Below are 19,103 nucleotides of genomic sequence, written 5' to 3'. Positions count from 1 at the left end.
TGAGCCTAAATATGCACGATACACCCGGTCAAGCCTGGATCATGGTCAATCAGACTTTGAGCTGACAGCGGCCTATTTTAGCTTCATTTTCCTTGCATATTTGCACCAACCAGGGACGTTGTCTAGTATCGCAGGCGATGGCAAAGGATCGCTTCAGGTGCGGAGTGCGGGCTCACTGGGCCACCCCGGATTTCGTCCGCCCCGCTTTCCCTTTCGCCTACCGGTCAGGAGTCAGGCCAGGGCCCAGCCAGCGACAACGGCGTCGCATGGCCTCTGGAAGAGAACAGACTTTGGAGGTCAAGGCAAAACCCTGCCGACCTTGTATATAGACCATGCGGTCCTCCAAATTTCGGCCCCTCCCTTGTTTTTCTCTCTTCGACCCCCACCATCGCCTTATCCGTTGATCCGCCGGCAAGGGACTCTGGTGATCCCCACACTTCACGATGGGTCGACTGTACACTTTCAATCTCGCGCTGTTCGCGGCGACAGGGTCATTCCTGTTTGGTTACGACAGTGGTGTGATGACCGATGTCATTGCGTCCAAGAACTTCCTGCGCTACTTCAACACCACCAACACCTCTGCGATTATTGGGGCAATCAACAGCACGTTCTCCGGGGGTGGTACGTCAATTGTTCCATTCCAATGCTGCCAGTACTGACTGTCATAGCCGCTATTGGTGCCCTCCAAGGAGGTTTGACGATGGATCGTTTCGGCCGTAAATTTACAATCCAGATGGGCGCGGCCATCTGTTTGGTTGGGGCTATCCTACAGGCAGCGGCGACCAACCTGGCCATGATCCTCGTCGGTCGTATCCTTGCGGGTTGGGCTGTTGGTCTGATGTCTATGTCCGTTCCTGTGTATCAATCTGAATGCGCGCACCCCCGAAACCGTGGTATGATCATCGGTCTTGCCCAGCAGATGATCGGAGTTGGTTTCATTGTCAGCACGTAAGGCACCCATGCCCATCTTGATGACTAGTCTGACTGGAGTAGATGGATTGGTTTCGGATCGTTGCATGCCCCGGAGTCTAGCGAATTCCAATGGAGATTTCCGTTGGCGTTCCAGGTCGTTCCCGCAATTATCCTGCTCATTGGATTGTTCTTCCTGCCAGAATCTCCGCGTCATTTGATTGGAAAAGAGAAATACGAAGAGGGAATGAAGGTCTTGAGGAAGCTTCATTTTGATGGCTCCAACGATGACTGGATCCAACGGGAGTACTCCGAAATCAAGTCGACCATCGATGCGGAGCGAGCCGTTACCGAACCCGGTTGGCTGATTATGTTCAAGGTTCCTCAGTACAGGACTCGTCTCTTGTAAGCTTCCACTACCTATTACGCAGGCCATCGCTGACAGTCGCAGGCACGGTGTTCTTGTCCAGGTATTCACACAGATGACGGGTATCAACGTTATCAACTACTACCAGACGATCATGTATGAGAATCTCGGAATCACCGGCAGCACCAACATCCTCGTCACCGGCATCTACAACTGCCTTGGCCCCATTGCGAACCTCCTCTTCATCCTCTTCGTCCTCGACAAAGTCGGACGTCGCCGGCCAATGCTGTTTGGCGCGATCGGTATCACCATCGCACTGTTCTGCGAAGCTGCGTTGAACTCTCAGAACGAAGATGGCCACCGGAAAGGCTTTAGTATTGGCGGTGTCTTCTTTATCTTCTGTGTCACCATCATCTTCTCCTGGTCTTTCGGCCCCTGCAGTTGGTACGCTATTTTTCATTTCGAAATGTCTCGTGCATCATTAATAGGAACAGGGTCTACATGGCTGAAGTTATGCCAATGCAAATTCGAGGCCGCGGTAATGCCTTTGCCACGGGCGTCGGTAACTGGACCGTCAGTACGCTCTGGTCGCAGGTGTCGCCCATTGCGCTCGGCAAGATCGGCTGGAAGTTTTATTTTATATTTGCCACGTGGAGTACGTCGTCCAACCTTCCCATCTGTTTAACAACGTTGCTAACTGGAGTGAAATAGATATATGCGTCACTTTACCTGTCGTATACCTATTCTTCATCGAGACGAAGCAGAAATCCCTCGAGGAAATCGATATCCTGTTCGGAGGCCGCGCGCTCGGAACCTTGCCCGAGGATATCACAAACAAGGACAACGAGGTTGTTGTCACTACGGAGCACCAGGATAAGAGGGAGGTTTGAGCTTGAAGCAGTGGAGAAGGAATATAGTCGGCTAGTGACACAAATGGTATAACGTTCTACTCTAGGGGTCTACTTGCAGATCTCGCCCAGTGTGGTAGTAGATGGTCTGTACCATGTACCAACCCCGATCTAACCAGTTCGATGCTGGCATTAGGTGCTGATGATCAGCTGTGCATGTGCAGCGCCTGATCAGTTGCATGGTGGCTATGCCAGGTCTTGGCAACTCAATTCAAAGGGATCCTTCAACCGAGGCATTCCACTAAGTCCAGGAGTACCTACGGCCATGAACTGTCTCTACCAATAAACATCCAATGGATTGTAATGAGATTGAAGCCAAGTTCGAAAACACAGCGCACAAATACTCAAACAACCTGCTGCTTTGCCATAGCCATAAAAGCATCCTCATCCACTCAATAAGCTCGTGTGGGGCTGGGACAAGGTGGGGTTGCTCCGTTGGACAGTAAAGGATCAACTCGATCGCTGTTTGGAAACAACAACAAAACAGATAAACATATGTAGTGCGGAGTAGAAGTTCTCATGAAGATACCAAGGAGATCACATTGGACTACAAACAAAGACTTTGCCCGAGGATATGGAATCTGGTCAGCCATTCTTCACATGATCCCGTGGGCCGTTGCCCGCTGCCATTGTCCACTCGCTCCCATCCCAATTCCAACCAGGCCAAATGATCGTCCAGCGCGGGGATCTGAACTGACTGAACGCTCCTGTCAAATCGCATCTGTGTCCACATTCCTACGAAAAATGCGTGGCATGGTACGGTGTGGGCAGTCACAGCAAGCACTTCACGAGGTCTGACTGTCGAGCTACATATGCAGCACTAGCTGAAGAGAGATAGCTTGCCCCTCTTTCACCAAAGGTACACAGGCCACTCAAGGTATACGGTACCAGTAATAAGGGGAGAGTCTTTCTTCGTTTGACTGACAAGGTTAAGCTAAAGCTCAGCTCAGCTCGTTACACAGACAAGACCAGGTCCGCACGAGCCACCTTCGTTTCTTTCCTTTAACCTCCTTCACCGTCCTTTCTCTATACTCTAACCTTCATCTATCTCCTCTCTTCCTTTTCACCTCCCTGGACCTCGAACTCTTTGTGATCTCGCGAAGACCCAAGGACTTTCAACGCTGCTACGTCACCACCGGTCTAGACGGGACTTACCGTACCGCTACCCTGCTGGAGACCGACGCTTCCCGTCGGAACTGCGAGGGTCGGCAAGGAGCATCTGATACTTCCCACTTCCCACTTCTCACCCGGCGGACAGCGTGGATATGGCCTGACCGAGCTGGCGACAAAAGCCATCGGTCGCGGGTTGTGCCGTCCGTGAATAAATAATCCACTGAACCCAAGAATACCACAATCCTGAATCCCGAAACAACTACTGCAGCCGAAGATCAAAACATTTCAGAAGCGACCGATCATTGTTGCGATCCTCGCACCCGCACCGCATCCCCTCAAAACAATTTACAGGCAGGTATCGATGGGAGATCACCGCCACGACCAGCGCGACAACGAAGGGAAATTCAAATTCAACCAGACTCATATGAGCATTGTGCTTGGTGTTGGACTAGGAATCGTTGCTTTGATCGTCATGTGTTTGATGTACTTCTATCCTCTCCACCTACCCGCACTCACAGTCTCATCTCCTACATCGCACGTACTAATAAGCAGTGCCAGATTCACCGTCTACTTCAACCGCCGCGAGCGCCGGCCGTCGAACAAGAAATCCCGCAAGAAGGACTCGTCCGATAAGTTGCGCAAGCTCGACGCCGTCTCGCCGACCAGGACTCTCGAGGAGTGGTGGTCCAAGGCTCACGGCCCTCCTCTTGCATCTGATTGTCCGGATAACCAGTTTATATGGTATGCACACCCGGTCTCCTCCAGGGCGCTCCTCGCTAATGTATTCCGTACTGCAGCGTCGTATGCCTCGAACCCGTCCTCCGCTCACACGAGATCCGCGAACTGAAATGTCTGCACGTCTTCCACCGAGAATGTCTCGATAAATGGTACCTGCAGGACCATTACAACTGCCCGCTCTGCCATAGAGCGTACTTCTACCAGGAGTCCCGCCCGACGAACGATTTCGTGTGGATGGTATGAGTGTGATGATGTTGATGACGATATGACTGATTGATGTGGTGATGAATCATGTGCTGTGCTGTGATATCCTCTTTCGTTTATACTCAAATCAACGCGCCGTCTTACGGGACACGCTTCGTGAACCATGATCTTCTGCCTTCTCGGCTTGTTGTATGCCGGACGCATCGAGCGAAAGCGGGCAGGTGCATATCGAGCCGTGACGCGGAAGTACAACCGAACTGCAAATCGTATCGGATTGGCGCACACCTAAAACAAGAACCCATCCTTCGCAAACTCAAACGGATCGAGCTCGATGTTATCCGGGTTATACCAATTCAACAGACTATATAGCCCCGCCGCATCGTGATCGGGGTATCCGCCACCGCCAGTGTTCGCATCCAGAAAGCCCTGAACCGGCTGCGGATCCGGTTTGGGGTCTAGTATCTGATCGAGAATATCGGACAACTTCTTCTCGACTGCCTTGCACGTGCGGTAATTGCCCTGGCCTGGCGTCGCAACCCACGACAGACACGAGACAAATACACTGAGGTTACGGATCGTCTCGGGGCGCGGCGGCATGGCGGGATGAGGACCGGGTTCCTGAGTTTGCCGGAGGAGCTCAAAGGCGAGCGTACTTGCGCTGGGGAGGCCGTAGTAGAGGGCCTGTCGCTGTCAGTACTGAATCTGGATTGTGGAACGGTTCGAGAACATACAATCCAAGAATGATGTCTACTTATATCAACCCCCGGATGCCGTTCACCCGTGACCTCAAGAATGATGGCCAGGACTTCGCGGGATGTATTGAAGAGTGCTTCGTGACCCGTATGAGTCCGCTTCACGACCATCCGCTGTACAAGAAAGACAGTATATAGATAGTCGAGGTATATATGGCGGCGCGCGAACGTGATATTCGGTGGTTCGGGATTCCCTTCAGTATGAACATACTGATCGTGCCGTAAATATACGGGACAAGACTGCCATAGATTCTGCGCTGCCTGGATTAGTTCGCTGCGGACCCAATTAGCCACTTTACCTTCCACAAGAAAAGAAGGAGTGAACAAAAAGCATACTTATACTTCCCCAAAATCGCCTCATCATCAAACGTCCCCAACGCAATCTCAAGCGCCTGCTCCCGCAGCACCGCAACATGAAACCGCAGTTTCAACATACTCCCCCTTAGCGTATTCCCCTTCGTATTCCAGCCATGGTCATTGATGCTCGCCATCGCCTGAGCCAGCTGCTCACCACCCGCAATGAGATCCTCGTCGCGAATATCCAGCGGCGCAGAGATAGAGCAGTACCGGTAGTTTATGAACGGTGGACGGCCGACAAATGTCGAGAGTGATTTATCGGCGTAGAAGGCCGCCGCGAAGGAGATCTTTCGCCATTGGTGCAGAAATGCAGGGCAGCCTCGAGTATTTTCTTGGTGGAGGCCCGCGGCGTAGATTGTTGCGGTCAGGTTGCCGAGTTTGCGCCAGGCGGCGTAGCCTAACATTGCATCAACTAGTCAATTTTTTTGGGATGATTCGGGGAGGAGATGAGGGAATGGGCAGGATGGCATACTCGTATCCCCATAATACTGCGTCCTAAGCAACATATCATTATACTGATAGAAGCCCAAAAGCTCATTAACCGACGCCGCAGTCGCACAGAAGAGCAGCGCCGTGCGACTCGCCTCAACGAGCTGCGTTCTTAGCATCTCCGCGCCCGCCGAGTCAGAAACCGCTTTTAGGACATCGGGATCGCTGTCAGACGTGGACATCATTGCGATGCCTGCTGTAGCGAGGATCAAGCCCACGACTTCCCAGCGGAGGTTCTGATCTGTGAAGGAGGCGAGGTACTCATCCACACTCATGTTGGCATGAGACGTCAGTGGATGCGCGGAGACTTGGAAGATGCGCTGCACGAGATCGCGGAGCTGGCTGTCTATCTCCCTCTCGCGATCTATGTTATCAAAGATGCGTCGAATGGAATGCAGGATTGCATTGATGATGAGTTTCGACACCGCGGCCATGAGATGGCCCGCGTAGAACTTTCTAATCAGCGTCTCGCAGATGGGGTTTCTGTACAGGAATTTCAGCACCTCGAGGCCGGATTCAAGGCGGTAGTGGTCTGTGGACTTTGAGAAGAGGGTGTCACCGGCATACGTGCCTTCTTCGAAGGAGATGTCTGTGCGGTGCTCGCTGAAGACCGCGGAGAAGCTGGTTGAGCCGAGATAGCCTGGGGTTGTGGAAGGGCGATGTTGGTGTTGTTGGAGGCCATATTGGGCTGTTGCTGTGGATGTTGAGGCTGATGCTGGTGCTGACGTTGATGCAGGACTTGGTGTACTATATCCAAGTCAGTACATCGACCTCACAAAGGGTGGTGAGACATACTGAGAAGACCCCGTCCTCGCCCTCTTAGCCGGGCGCTGAACCTGCCTCTGTGCCTGAGCCTGAGACCCAGCTTGACCCTGACCCAGTCCTTGAGAATTCGCGACATCCTTAGTCATAGGCGCCGGATGATAAAAGCACCTCTGCGTGATATTCTTGGCTATGCACCGTCCGCAGACCGGGCGTCCATGGTCGCATTTGAGTTTGGACTTGCGGCATGGCTCGCACGATTGCAGGAGGCCGTTGCGGCGTATTGCTGGGGGTGGGTCTGTCATTGCTTAACACCCGAGGACCAGGATTCCGTGCGATAAGTTGGGTGGCCTGTTTATTCTCAAAAGAAGCATTGTCTTCTTTGATTGAATATGTAGGTTAAGCAACGAAAGACCGATGGCGTGCAGCTGAAGGACTTCGGGATGCTAATCTCGGCAAGAGGCCGAGTCTAACCCGATCGGGTCAAACATGACTTCGTGATCGTGATCGCTTCAGATTATTGCGCCAAAGCTAAAATGGACAGATGAAGAGCAAGGTCAGGAGAGCTTGCCCTAAGGTATCAATCCGGATCAAGAACCCTTCCAGGGCCTTCTAAGACTAACCTAAAATGCTAGACATACGAAGACCAAGCGGCCTTTTAGAAGAAGTAAAGTAAAAAAGACTGATATCATGACCTGTGTCTATGCGACCTATGACAAAAGGTACACTAGGATGTTTCAAGTAGGCGGCCTCACTGGGAAAGATCAAATGGAAGAAGTACGACAATGTTCAAAAACCAACTCCGGTGCCCAAAGCAAACAACACTCCTTAAACAACAAAACAGCCACAAGAACGCCAAATGAACCAACGACGGTAATAAAAAGCCAGAAGCGAAAGCAAAAGCAGAAAGCAAAAACAACAAGATAGGTTATATAGACGTAACGAAGCGAAGCAAAGCAATGCAAAACAAATTAATCACCACCCGCGGACAATAGCGCGGGAGATGAGCAGAACCAGAAAAGATATGGACGGTTTCGAAAGAAGAAGATGGAATGGTATCAACAGCAAGCCACCAGATCATAATGATGCACATGCCTATGCCTGAGCCTTGACACGCACAGGACTGCCATTGCTGCCAATCCGCCCACTCGGTTTCCGAACCGACTTAGTCTCGGTAGTCGCCCGGCGCGAGCTAGACCGGACCTTGCTAATGGAAACTGCGCCAGAAGTCTTGCTCGTGACTGGCGTCTTGGGTACTTGCGCACCGGCCTCCCAGTTTTCCCGATCTTCATGCATATCGTCGGTCAGCGTGTAGCTCGCAGTAACTGTGCCGGAATAGCTAATGGAGCGCTGGCCGGGCGATGCCGAGGCGACTGGTGACTTCGACGAACGCTGCTTGGCGAGCATGCGTAGTTGCGCCTCTTCTTCGCTCTCGCTACTATCCGTGCTGCGCCTTGTCTTCCTAGCCTCCTTGTCAACAACGAGACTGCCGGATACCGTGCGAGAGTAAGGGTGATGCCGCGAGTCCTTCCGGTGCGACTTGCGGGGCTGCCCGGGCGTAGGAGCCGGCAGGTTGTCATCGTAAACCGGTGTGGCTTCGTTGTTGTCAATCTCACCCAGCGCAGCCCGCTTCGACTGGCCATTGTTCGGGGGCGTCGCAACGGGAGCGGACCGCTGCTTGGCAGATGTTCGGCCGGGGGTGACGGGGTTTGGCTGCATCTGAGCGAGTTTCTCCTTCATGCAGTCCTCAAACCACCATTCCCGGAAAGACCCCTGGTTGAGGTGGAGCCAGTGCTGTTGTGGGCCAACAACCATTCCAGGGCGCATGAAGCGCATGAAAGCGATCACCTCGTTTGCCGTGAATCCGTATCGGTAGATCAGGTAGGCACCGATCAGACAGCCTGTCCGTCCCAGACCGGCTTTGCAGTGGACGGCGATGGCCTTGTGGCGGACGTTGATCATGTCGTGGGCCATCTTGATGAATTTCTTAACCAGCGGAAGCGGAGGGCAGGTACCATCCTCAAAGATCATGTCGATGTGTGAGATGCCCAGCGCAGTGAAATATGACGGCGAGTACAGCTCGGAGTTGAGTCGTACGACGAGTCCGACGCCTCGAGTTGAGAAATGTTCGAGGACGTTCTTGAAAGGAAGAGGAAGCTTGGATGATCGGACTTCTGAGACGGTCGAAGGCAGGGCGGCGTATTCTGGGGTATCGCGGGGGACAGGAGCAACCGGCTGGTGCTGCGGGGAGGCAAAAGCGAGGAAGTCAGGGCTGATCCAGTTGAAATCACCCATGTCGACCCGTTCGAACTTCTCGTACCTAAGAGTTATTAGCACCCCGCCATATAAACTCAGGGGTATAGATCCGAACATACTCTTCAAGGCTGAAATCCCTCAATCCGCACACTCCCTGCTCCTTTGCTTTCCAGACACCGTATACCACGTCTTGGATGTTGAGAATGAAGTCCGCCTGGCTGTATCCGGCATCACGGAAAGGCATGTATGGAGGGTCCGCCTGCGCAATCGGAGCAAGCGCCAGATGCGGCGGCCAGGACTGAATCAGGACCATGTAGCAAGCAACCAGACAAGCGGCATTTGCACGGCTTCGAGCATCCGTTCGGGAGTAAAAGACAATAGCGCGGTCATTGTTCGCAGCGAGGAGGTCGTGGAAGTGAACGGCGAAGCGGTAGAGGTGACCGATGTGGAGCGGGCCAAAGTCCGCGTGGAACGAGTTGTAGAGGAGGGTATCATCGACCGTGAAGTAAACCGGGCTGCGCTTCTTGCTCGGGCTCGCTGCCTGGGCTCGTCGCTTGCTGGGAGACTTGGGCGCTTCGGTAGGGTACGGGAAGGCAGTTTTCGCATCGGGGGCATGATCGTAGGAGGCGAGGTACAGCTTGTCTAGAGAACTGCTGTCAGAAGTGCCAATGGAGGGATGCTGGAAATTGGCACGAACCCTGAATGTACTCAATGACCTGGCTGGAGCCAGCAGTTGATACGGTCATGGTAAAGTGAGGTGAACAGCCACCTAATTAATACTGCCAAACAATACAGCGGAAGAGATGGATGTGAGGATTGTTATAAGTGTCTCGAGGATGATGTTGTGGTGATCGGAGCAATGAGAGCTCCTGGTCGATTGAGATTGTTCAAAACAACGACCTAAGCATTCATGGCCTGTCGATACCAAAACAGAGATGGTGGACAATAGCTGGCGAGGACACGGTCGAGTGGGTGAGGTAAAGATAGGAACTGCGATGTTCCAGAGGAGGAGGATATGAGATAAGTTGGATATGGAGAGATCGGAGAGGGTTGAGGAGGGGAGAGGTCGGGGTAAATATGAAGCAGAAAAAGATGACCGCACGAGACGATCTCGAGGCCGACGACAGGCCGAGCACGCTTGCAAGCCACTATGTTATGTTATGGTGGGCCTAAAGCAGTTTAGCGCTGCCGGTTGACAGGACAACATTTTTGAATGATGCCTGGAGGGTGCCTGAGGCTCGTGCATTCATCATAACAATTATGTAATCCTTCCCCCTCCACCACAACAAACGCCCCCTCATCATTCTCCCGTGTCTTACGCCTTGGCCGTTTATTTGTTTTGGTCATTTCTGAAACTGCATCGTTGCGTAAGCTTCATTTAAATATCTAGGGCAACGCCTTGCTATTTAGACACAACGGTTTTGAGGCTGCGAACATGAAATGCTTGCGCTGCCCCGCGTGACCCCTAAGCAATGGCCATCTCAAGGGAACTGGTCGATCCTCAACAGTCAAAAGCCACTACTGGAGATTATTGAAAAAGAACTGCTCCCAAAGTCCAGTTCCATCCGGAAGATCCTCTCCGTTCAGGCTTCCGGTGATGTTCCCGGTGAACCGTTGGTAGTACCGACCGTCCATCAAGACGATATATATATATTGGGTCTCCAGCTCAAGTTGACCCTCCGGTAGAGTCGCGTTGATCCGGTAACCAGTGGCTGGTTCAAGCGAGGAAGTCGGAGGGTATGTCGAGTTGTCGCCGTATGGTCTCACCTCAATAGCACCAGGCTCGCAGCTAGCCGTCAAGATCTCACCGTTCCTGGAAACGTACGCCGAAACCACCTCGTCGCCGTTTGGAGTCAACGAGTCGTACCAGACGATATCATACTCTCCCAATGTGCCATGACCCCAGTGAGACAAGGCAAGTGCGTTTTTGAATGGCTCGCTGCCGAAGTTCTACATCGAATCAGTTCGTCATTATGCGAAAGACCACGAGATTATGTGAGAGATGACATGCCTTGTCGTGGTAGCCTCGGCCATGGAAACTGAGCTTCTCGCCTCGGATGGTGAAGTCGGCAAAAGCAGGTCCACCCGGGATGGCATTAGCCCAACCTGCACCAGGAGCCAAATGCAGATTCTGACCCTCTTCAGCTGGACCACAAGGGTAGTGAGGCGGTGCGACCTGGCGCACTGTGTAAGTAGGTTGATCAACATGATAGGGGATTTAGTCGCTATGATCGTGCTTACCGATTTGATATACAAGGAACCATTGAGCTGATGTTCCGGCACATTGATGTTCACAACATAGGCCGACATGTCCGGAGTGCCCTTCCAGGAGCACCCAGTCCCAGTAAAGTTACCACTGGATCCATCTCCCTCCACAGTGATGATCGCGTCTCCAGCCGGCAGGTCGACGGGAAGATCAACGGTACCGTTCGGCCAAGCGAAGGTGATCTGGACCATGTTTCCGCTCGGAAGACCGTTGGGGAACTGCCCGGTCAACACCTCAAACGAATCCGAGCCGAGGGTATAGAAGGTGAAAGCGACATGCGCTTGAATCGGCGAGCCATCATCACCGGGGACTGGCTGCTGCACAGCGTCGAAGTACCACCAGTCGTAGGTGGTCGCGTTCACGGGGTGAACCTTGGGTGCGTCGAAGCCATCGGCGTCGGAAGTATACTGGACGACGGAGGTGACATTCTCGTTACGGTGAGCCGGCACAATAACCTGTTGGGGTTGAGCTCGGGTCTGAGGCTGAGCAAGGGCACAGCCGGCGAGCAGCGCCAGCGCTGGGAGTTGAAAGAATCTGGAAAGCATTGTGCTGCACTGCAGTCTTGGTGGGTAGGACGAATGTCTGCAATCTCTTCATTTGCAGCACAGATAATCTCGCAGCGAGTATTTATGCTATGTTGAAGCTTCCTATCTGACATCATGGACTGAGAGCTCATCGGCCTTACTGGCCCAGATACGGAGTACGGAGTAAGTATATCATCCTCGGTGAGTCTGTCATCGCATGGTAAGGACATTGTTTGTTTGCTCCATGTCAGATACTCCGGACTTTCCCGCTGTCCAGGCCATGATCGCATGATGCAGTGAGTAAGTGATCATCAAAACGTGCGAAAAGCGTCACTGACAGATCGATAGCGTCATATCCTGAGCGTTCTCTGCAAGGCTGGGAACCAACGTCACATTATCACTGTGATCACATCTCAACATCGGTGGGCTATTCATGCGAGATTGGAATATTTGCTTATTCTTGTTCCTCTAAGACCGATAAGCAGCGGTACAGGACGAAGCTACGGCCGGAAGCGAGCAGCTACTACTCTCAACGTTTACCATTACATTTATCTCGCCGTAGGAATGGGTGTTTGGACGAAGACCCATCTTCTCAATGTTGATAGGTCGTTGGAAGCATCCACTGCGATTATGCTTTTGAGAACCGAAGACATCATGATGAGGTGTAGAGATTACATTGGGGTTGAAAAACAGCTCTATACCTCACAGGCTACGTCTTTGTCATTCGCATTCTCTCTCCCAACAAACGTAACCCCTCTGCTTCGGGCGAACCGATGAGAGAAAGACAAGGCGCGCCAGCCACTGCAGTATGTAGCCTTCCTGAACATCCCATCTACCTAGATGTTCTCATGCCTTCCTCCTCCTAACCCTGACCCTCGCCCCCTTGGGCGGCAGCATCGACTCCACCATCCACGTAACATCCGGCCTCTTCCCGTTGTACTCCGTCGGGAACTCAAGCTCATACCGCGAAACCGCATACGCGACGATCATCTTGACTTCAAAGTCCACCACCCAGCGCCCCGGACATGCCGTCCTCCCGTGTCCGAAGGGCAGGTGGTAGGGTCCTGTGCTCACGAAGGACTGCGCGCCGAGACCGGCTTTCTTGCCTTCGTCTGCTTTACCCAGGCCCTCAGCCTTTACCTGCACCTTGTCTCCCTCGGTTATCGCCTCGTGCGACCTTGAGAATCTGAATGGATCGAATTTTTCTGCATCTTCATAGACACTCTCATCGATCTGCGCCGGATGTCCAAGAAACGAGACCCTCGCGCCCCGCGGCAAAACGGTTCCGTCACCCATTGTGACCCCATCCGCAAGAACCTTACAAATTGTGCTCCGGTTATCGAAGGACTGCAGACGCATCGTTTCGCGGGCTAGACTCTCAGCCCGGAAGAGTTTGGTTGACCGTGGTCGATTCCACGAGGACACATCCGTTGCACTCATCCCATCCTCGCTTAGCACGCGCGAGATTTCATCGCGAAGGTTGCCGATCGTGTTGTACTCCCCATCTGAATCGATGATGTTCAACAAGACGTTCGTGGTTAGGAAGGCGGTGCGGTGCATGGAGCCTAGATTCGCGAGGAAGAGGCGGCGCGTCATGGCGTACAGGTTCAGTTCGTGCGGGCGCTCCTTTTGAGCATAGCGGAGGAAGCTCTGGAAGAAGTCGTTCGGCTGCTCTTTTTGGACTGATTGCAAGCTTCCTAGGCGCGCGTGGTACTCGGCCTCGATCATGCGCGACAGCTTATCGAAGCGACGGTTTGCGAGGTACCGGATCACGGGACCAAGGATGGGGTGGAGGATGCGCGGGCTTAGGAGGAGGATCCCCGTGCTCAGGTGCATCTTGTCAACCATGTCGTAGACGTGCTTGATGTACGCCTCGTTGCGGCCTGGACTCGTCAGCTACGCTCCCTTACAGGAACCGACACGGCCGGAAAACATACAAAGCGGCTCGCCCACAATAAACCTCCCCGCAGCGCGCCCAATAACCAGCCTCATGATCTCAAGGACATCAATCTCCCTCCACCTCTGCGTGTCCGTTTCCGTCTCACCACCAAAATACTCATCAAACGCTGCCCCAATCTCATCGTTCATCACCGCGCAGACACCGTCTATCTCCGGCATTAGCTCGCTCTTAACAAGATGTCCGTGCCACGGGTCATTCAGGAACAGCACATCCCCCAAAAGGTATTCTGGGAAATCGACGTCCAGTAATCCAGCCCGGTGGTTTAGGATGCGCGAGGGCTGGGCAAGGGCCCATTTCATGCTGCTGTTGGGGAGGATGAGTTCCTTGCGTGCGCCCAGCCCGGGGATCCAGACTGGTTTGCCGTGTTTTAGATACTGTCTAAGAATTAGATGGTGGCTGGGTTGGGGGGTTTAGGATGGATAGGAGTGAAGGTAAGCGTACCTTGTCGTATGCCTCGCGCATCAGCCTGCTGCAGTCTGTGTAGTACCGGTAGTAGGTGCGCAGGCTGAAGCCGGTTTTGCCGGGCGGTTGGCCGATGTAGGGTATGCCAGTGGGGTCTTGTTTCCCCTGGAAGTACCAGGCGATAGAGAGGAAAGTGAACGTGCCGAAAATGAAAATGGCAAGCCGGGTGTATGGCCCTGTGTCATGGAGGGCTGTAATCATGGCCTCCATGACTGTGAGGACACTGTTGACTATGGTACGGGCAGGTAGAATCTGTAGGTGCAACTTTCCTATCAGGAACTCACCCTGGAGATGATAAGTGCGTGGGTGTGAGAGTGCAGTCAGCACCGGTGGCACCACCGGATAAACACCGACTGTAGGAGGCCCCATCCTCAGGAACGGGATGAGCCTCATCCTTCAGCGGCAGCGGCGGATACAGCTGAAACCTGCCCTGGTCTTACGATGATCAGCACGGCATGGCCGATTCAGAGCTTGATGGGGCTTGTCAGAACCAAGGCAAGCTTATATGAGTCGACTACAGACCAGCACGGATGGAATCAGGACCCACCATAAATCATTATCCCGGTCTAGGTAAAGGCTTAGGGCCTGGCACTTGCAGCCGCAGTGCTTATAGCTTACTAGGTTGGGTGGATGCCACTAACTCGTCCCTAAGGCGGGCTGCAAAGGTATCATAGGGCTCGAGAACGTACAACAAAGTGAGTTACTGACACCTAGCCCTGGTCCTGATCCAGGCGATCCGACGGTACCTAGGTATGGTACGAACGCGTTGACGCTGCGCAATCGCCAGCAGAATGGGAAAAAAAGCACGGGTTTTCAGTCTAGGCCCTTAGGGTACAGAGGGTAAGGAGCCCCTGACTCTACTTAGGTACCTAGGTATGTGGTCTCCGTTAACCTCGTGATATGGTGATGTGCGTAGCCCACTACGGACTTTGGACGGTACCGTCTACTCGCCTGGCGAGTAAGTACCCAAGTATGGTATGGCGGAAGCCCAAGCCAACTGCCTATTCCCGCTACCTCAATAGGTATACATCCAGCCAATTCAAGATCTGCTCCCGTCCCTCCACCCGGTAAGATCAGGACATGGTGTTCTGCTAAGCCCTGATCCACGGCTCCCCACCAGCGCACGCCTGGCTTGCCCAGGGCCGGGCAAGCTGTGCAACTGCCCTTTTGGGACCTGAGCTGAACGATCGACCCCCCTCCTTGCTGGGTCCATCTTCCTTCAGCCTTGCGTCGTAAGCTTATCCTGCTAGCGCTGCGACTAGGCGACCGACATGATCACCGCTAGATCACCGCTGGACCAGGCCCCTGGGCTGCAGCTGACACTCATGCAGCGGATCCAATTCGCCCCGCAATATCCCAGGGTGAAGTACCCCCGGGCTGGTGCCCCGGGCCAAGCCTTGCGGTTTCCGATTCTGGGCGATGTGCCGAAGCATTAATTTTGAAGGATCGCCTTGCGTTTGGAGGATGGGGTGGTGGGTTGGTGGGATCGTAGCTCATATTTTCTACTTTTTATTTCTGGAAAGGGGCGAAGCACGTATATGTGATATTCGTTTGTCGATCGTTTTTATTTTTGTATCTTGGTGGATTCAACGTGATTGTAGCCACTATCTATATTATATAGTATAGACCAAGACCTCGGTGAAAGTATGTAGTATACTTACGTTATCGGGCAGATGTACCCGACCAAGGCAAAGCCTTTTGCAATTGCACCAAATGTCTTTCTCCAAGCATCAGGATGTCTATTATTCTGGTACATGGCATAGGCATTTACCTCATCAAGGCCAGCTTCTCGACGGCCTCCTTTGATCATTCAATGTACATATATGGTTACTCATATGTCTCTGTACCAAATGGCCACTGGGATCTCTATTTTATCCCGACATAATGAAGAATGAAGTTAGCGCTTCAAGTTACATTCAGCCGAGTAACTTCATCTTTCAAGACTGCGAGGCAAGAATCACTCCCGAGTGGCAACTCAAGGTCTACTTAGATACACTGTCTAACATATCAAGCCCAGCATATTCTAATCCCATCAGATAAACTCGTGGTTGGTCCTTCTCACTAGGAGATGTTAGGTCCGCCTTCCATAGGCGTTCTTAGGCGGTCCTGGCCTGCCGTCGGTTATATATGGCAGCAGACACGAACCAAAATGCCACCGATCCTTCAAATCCCCCTACACTAGACTTCCTGCATACTATGGTAGAACGAAACTACCAGAGAGAGGATGGCTGTAGCTACAGGGGTCCAGAAGCAAACCGGTGGCGCAACTTGTACCGAGAAGGAGGATCGAAACGTGTCTAACAGGGCAAACCCTAGCACGTTGGAAAGAACTCTGCTATATAATCCTTGAGTCTTCGGCGCTTCACCATCCCTCGGTCTATTACGATCTTCACGGCATTTGCATGTTCAACTACACATCAAAGCCGTTTTCCAGTCTCGGACCACGCGACTGTGACAAAAGGGCGTCGGGGAAGCTAACCCTAACTATCTCGTTCCAACAGTAGCTGCAGCAGAACAGAGGTGGCACCACCCAACAATGAGGGATTGTCTATCGCAGAATAATAGTACGTGGTGCCACTGCTACGGACAATGGTTTTGTGAGGATAGTTAGAAGTTACGACAGTGGGCCAAGTCGGTGAAGAAGTAGGCTTAGGGTGCACGGACACAGGCTGGGGGCCAAAAGTAGGGCTATAAATACCCTGCCTATAGCGGTTTCCTAGCAGGGATAGTGCTTACGGGGTCCTACCTAGTGGCTAGTGCCGTATCGGTAGATTGCTCCGTAGATGAGGCTCCATATGCGCATTTGTGCAGATGCAGATTGCAGACGGCATTATGGCATGATTACCACATGTTCGTTATCTTCAGCTTATGCAGATGAAGCTTGGTCTGCTGCGGCTGCTTCGAGAAGATCTACCTAGTGATGCTTTGAATCATCTCTGTAAAGGGGAGCTGCATGACATACCTGATACGTCATCTTTTATATGTCGAGGTTCATTTGCCGAATAGTCAAGCCACGTTGAAGCCAAGGACCCCCCCGTTTAGCAGTTAAGTGCAATCAACCTAGAAAGCATGGTCCACCTCGATCACTGTAACTGCTCGGAACCTGCTCCCGTCCGTCTTCAAACGCGATCAGCCCATTGGATGCGTGGTATATGGCACCCGAGTCATGCACATCAGATCATTCAGATTGGGTTGGATCCGTCATCCACAAATCATCCGCAGCAGCGGCAGATGTTTCGGCCCCCGCCGAGGCCTGCGGTTGCCGTACGTAGTCCCTGACCCTGTCTTGTCTCCACATACCATAGGTGATCGATAGGCTACTCCGTAACTATGGCAGGGATTGTGGGTTTCCAGAATTTACGAGGAAGCTCCAGATCTTGGCACGAGAGCTAGATCATTTACAAGTTGGGGGCCAGTGCGAGTTAGGCCCACGCTAATCACCACGTGTCGGTGTTCGTTGCTCAGTGCATAATTGTAAACACTGTGATCTATGCGTGGATCTCCCATTACGGAGGATATCCGGCCATTGAATTTTTCCACCTGTCATACATACCCGGATCAGCCTAGAATAGGATAAGGCTCTATGGGACGGGACAGGAGCTGGACTCTGGCGGTATCAAGCGCTAGGTGCACGGTGGACGGTGTATCATATGGTTTCAAGTTATTTGTCATTATAGTCTAACTAGCCGTATTGCTATCACTTTCCACCGCCGATATCTCCAGCCAACTCTGCAGCTTCGTCTTTAATGTATTCCCTTCATTCTCGTATGCTTCGTAGGTCGTAATGAGGTGGTTCAAGTATTGAATGGCCCTATCCAGAACGACTGACTTTGTAGGCATTTTTTCTGTCGTTTGTCCTTGCTCTCCACCTGTTTCGACCGAGGCGTCTATACTGAATGTATTGGACGTCGGTATAACTTCATGTAATTGTTGGATCTTGGCGTTGACCATCGCTCTGTAACGCTTTTCGACTGCAGCATGCGGGCGTTCTTGATCCGGCTCTCCTTCCTGTTCTGCTGCTTGATCTTGTGGTTCCGGCTGAGCCGGAGCCTCTGATGGAGTCGCCGGTTGATGAGAACGCAAGCGACGGGTTCTGTTCTGTGTTGAGTTCGTCCGCTTTCGCTTTGGTGTTCGCGGGCTGAGTGCATATTCGTCCTCGTCCTCTTCCTCGTCGTTGTCATTGTTGCCGTTGGGACTAAATCCATGCTCATCGTAGTCGAAATCGCCATCCTTTGAGCGTGCGCCAGCTGTAACCGGTCGACTACCTGGGTTTTGCGTTCTCAGGCCCCTTAAGGCCGGATCTAGGAGGCCCAGAAGCCCGACATCTTGGGGCGTGTTTTGGAGAGCAAAGGGGCTAGCGAATGAAGCGGAACTCTGTGTGGTTTGGTTCACTTTGGCCCGTTAGCGATATGTTCAATGAAGCTGAGGATCCTGAGTACGAACAGAGATCATCGAAGTTGTCGGCGTTCAGAAGGCGAGCGACTCGTAGCAATCGCCGAAAGAGCTCAAAGTCATCTCTCGATGCGGCCAGCTCAGCAGGAATGGGTGTCTGAGGCAGTTGGTTTTGGTTCATTGTGAGATAGGGTAGACCTGACGTGTAAGATAGGTAGGACAATCCGAAGTAAACCCGAGTGCAGCAGGCCAATTGAGCGATCGTAGATAGAGTACCTAGGTATATAGATACGGTCGTAGAGACCGTTTAAGCTAGCCAAACCAAGTATGTTTGCACAAATAGACATCTATAATTTAGAATGCATGCGCCTTGCGATCGACCTATCTGCATGCAACGCTTACTATCTAGTATGGAAAACAACAACCTTGGAAAACGTGGCCGGAGATCCTCCGAACTGCGCCCGAAACTAACCAACTAACAACGGGGTTGCAGATTCGCTCCAGCTCCATATCGCCAAGATCCACCAATAACAACTACTGTAATCTATTCAGAGCGCTGGCGCAGCGGTGACAGGTAACAGGGGGCCTTGGGGGCTGAAAGTCAACCATGGAACTCGGGGGCTCCGCGACTACTAGCCCGGCCT

At 52.6% G+C, this 19,103-nt stretch overlaps 7 protein-coding genes across 7 annotated transcripts; 2 read left to right on the top strand and 5 right to left on the bottom strand.

The window, feature by feature from the left end:
• The first annotated feature begins 222 nt into the window (after positions 1-222).
• Positions 223-2,435, top strand: BDW74DRAFT_139877 (sugar porter family MFS transporter). Its single transcript, XM_073722500.1, has 6 exons — positions 223-621; positions 669-948; positions 994-1,314; positions 1,361-1,720; positions 1,771-1,931; positions 1,988-2,435. Exons 1-6 carry the CDS (start codon positions 444-446, stop codon positions 2,164-2,166), a joined length of 1,479 nt encoding a protein of 492 aa, XP_073584939.1. The 5' UTR covers positions 223-443; the 3' UTR covers positions 2,167-2,435.
• Positions 2,436-3,658: 1,223 nt separating this feature from the next.
• BDW74DRAFT_177232 (putative RING finger domain protein) lies at positions 3,659-4,278 on the top strand (the record flags this gene model as incomplete). The annotated part of the gene is made up of 3 exons (XM_073728825.1): positions 3,659-3,780; positions 3,856-4,038; positions 4,095-4,278. 3 exons carry the CDS (start codon positions 3,659-3,661, stop codon positions 4,276-4,278), a joined length of 489 nt encoding a protein of 162 aa, XP_073584938.1.
• Positions 4,279-4,524: 246 nt separating this feature from the next.
• Positions 4,525-6,904, bottom strand: BDW74DRAFT_167366 (putative C6 transcription factor; the record flags this gene model as incomplete). The annotated part of the gene is made up of 6 exons (XM_073726684.1): positions 4,525-4,920; positions 4,971-5,265; positions 5,328-5,760; positions 5,821-6,584; positions 6,633-6,667; positions 6,737-6,904. 6 exons carry the CDS (start codon positions 6,902-6,904, stop codon positions 4,525-4,527), a joined length of 2,091 nt encoding a protein of 696 aa, XP_073584937.1.
• Positions 6,905-7,610: 706 nt separating this feature from the next.
• cdcA (phosphoprotein phosphatase CDC14) lies at positions 7,611-9,931 on the bottom strand. Its single transcript, XM_073722499.1, has 3 exons — positions 9,553-9,931; positions 8,975-9,497; positions 7,611-8,919 (listed from the first exon to the last, which is right to left on the bottom strand). The coding sequence occupies exons 1-3, from the start codon at positions 9,599-9,601 to the stop codon at positions 7,695-7,697; spliced, it is 1,797 nt and encodes a 598-aa protein (XP_073584936.1). The 5' UTR covers positions 9,602-9,931; the 3' UTR covers positions 7,611-7,694.
• A 442-nt stretch (positions 9,932-10,373) lies between these two features.
• On the bottom strand, positions 10,374-11,666 carry BDW74DRAFT_177229 (uncharacterized protein; the record flags this gene model as incomplete). The annotated part of the gene is made up of 3 exons (XM_073728824.1): positions 10,374-10,805; positions 10,840-11,031; positions 11,097-11,666. The coding sequence occupies 3 exons, from the start codon at positions 11,664-11,666 to the stop codon at positions 10,374-10,376; spliced, it is 1,194 nt and encodes a 397-aa protein (XP_073584935.1).
• Positions 11,667-12,491: 825 nt separating this feature from the next.
• BDW74DRAFT_190234 (cytochrome P450) lies at positions 12,492-14,277 on the bottom strand (the record flags this gene model as incomplete). Its single annotated transcript, XM_073732139.1, has 3 exons — positions 12,492-13,528; positions 13,583-13,979; positions 14,047-14,277. 3 exons carry the CDS (start codon positions 14,275-14,277, stop codon positions 12,492-12,494), a joined length of 1,665 nt encoding a protein of 554 aa, XP_073584934.1.
• A 3,468-nt stretch (positions 14,278-17,745) lies between these two features.
• BDW74DRAFT_177227 (basic helix-loop-helix domain-containing protein) lies at positions 17,746-18,640 on the bottom strand (the record flags this gene model as incomplete). Its single annotated transcript, XM_073728823.1, has 2 exons — positions 17,746-18,458; positions 18,511-18,640. 2 exons carry the CDS (start codon positions 18,638-18,640, stop codon positions 17,746-17,748), a joined length of 843 nt encoding a protein of 280 aa, XP_073584933.1.
• Positions 18,641-19,103: the final 463 nt, after the last annotated feature.

This window comes from Aspergillus multicolor, assembly GCF_047715735.1.
Source record: "Aspergillus multicolor strain CBS 133.54 unplaced genomic scaffold BDW74scaffold_9, whole genome shotgun sequence".
NCBI lineage: Eukaryota > Fungi > Ascomycota > Eurotiomycetes > Eurotiales > Aspergillaceae > Aspergillus > Aspergillus multicolor.
This window is presented reverse-complemented; position numbering and strand designations above follow the sequence as displayed.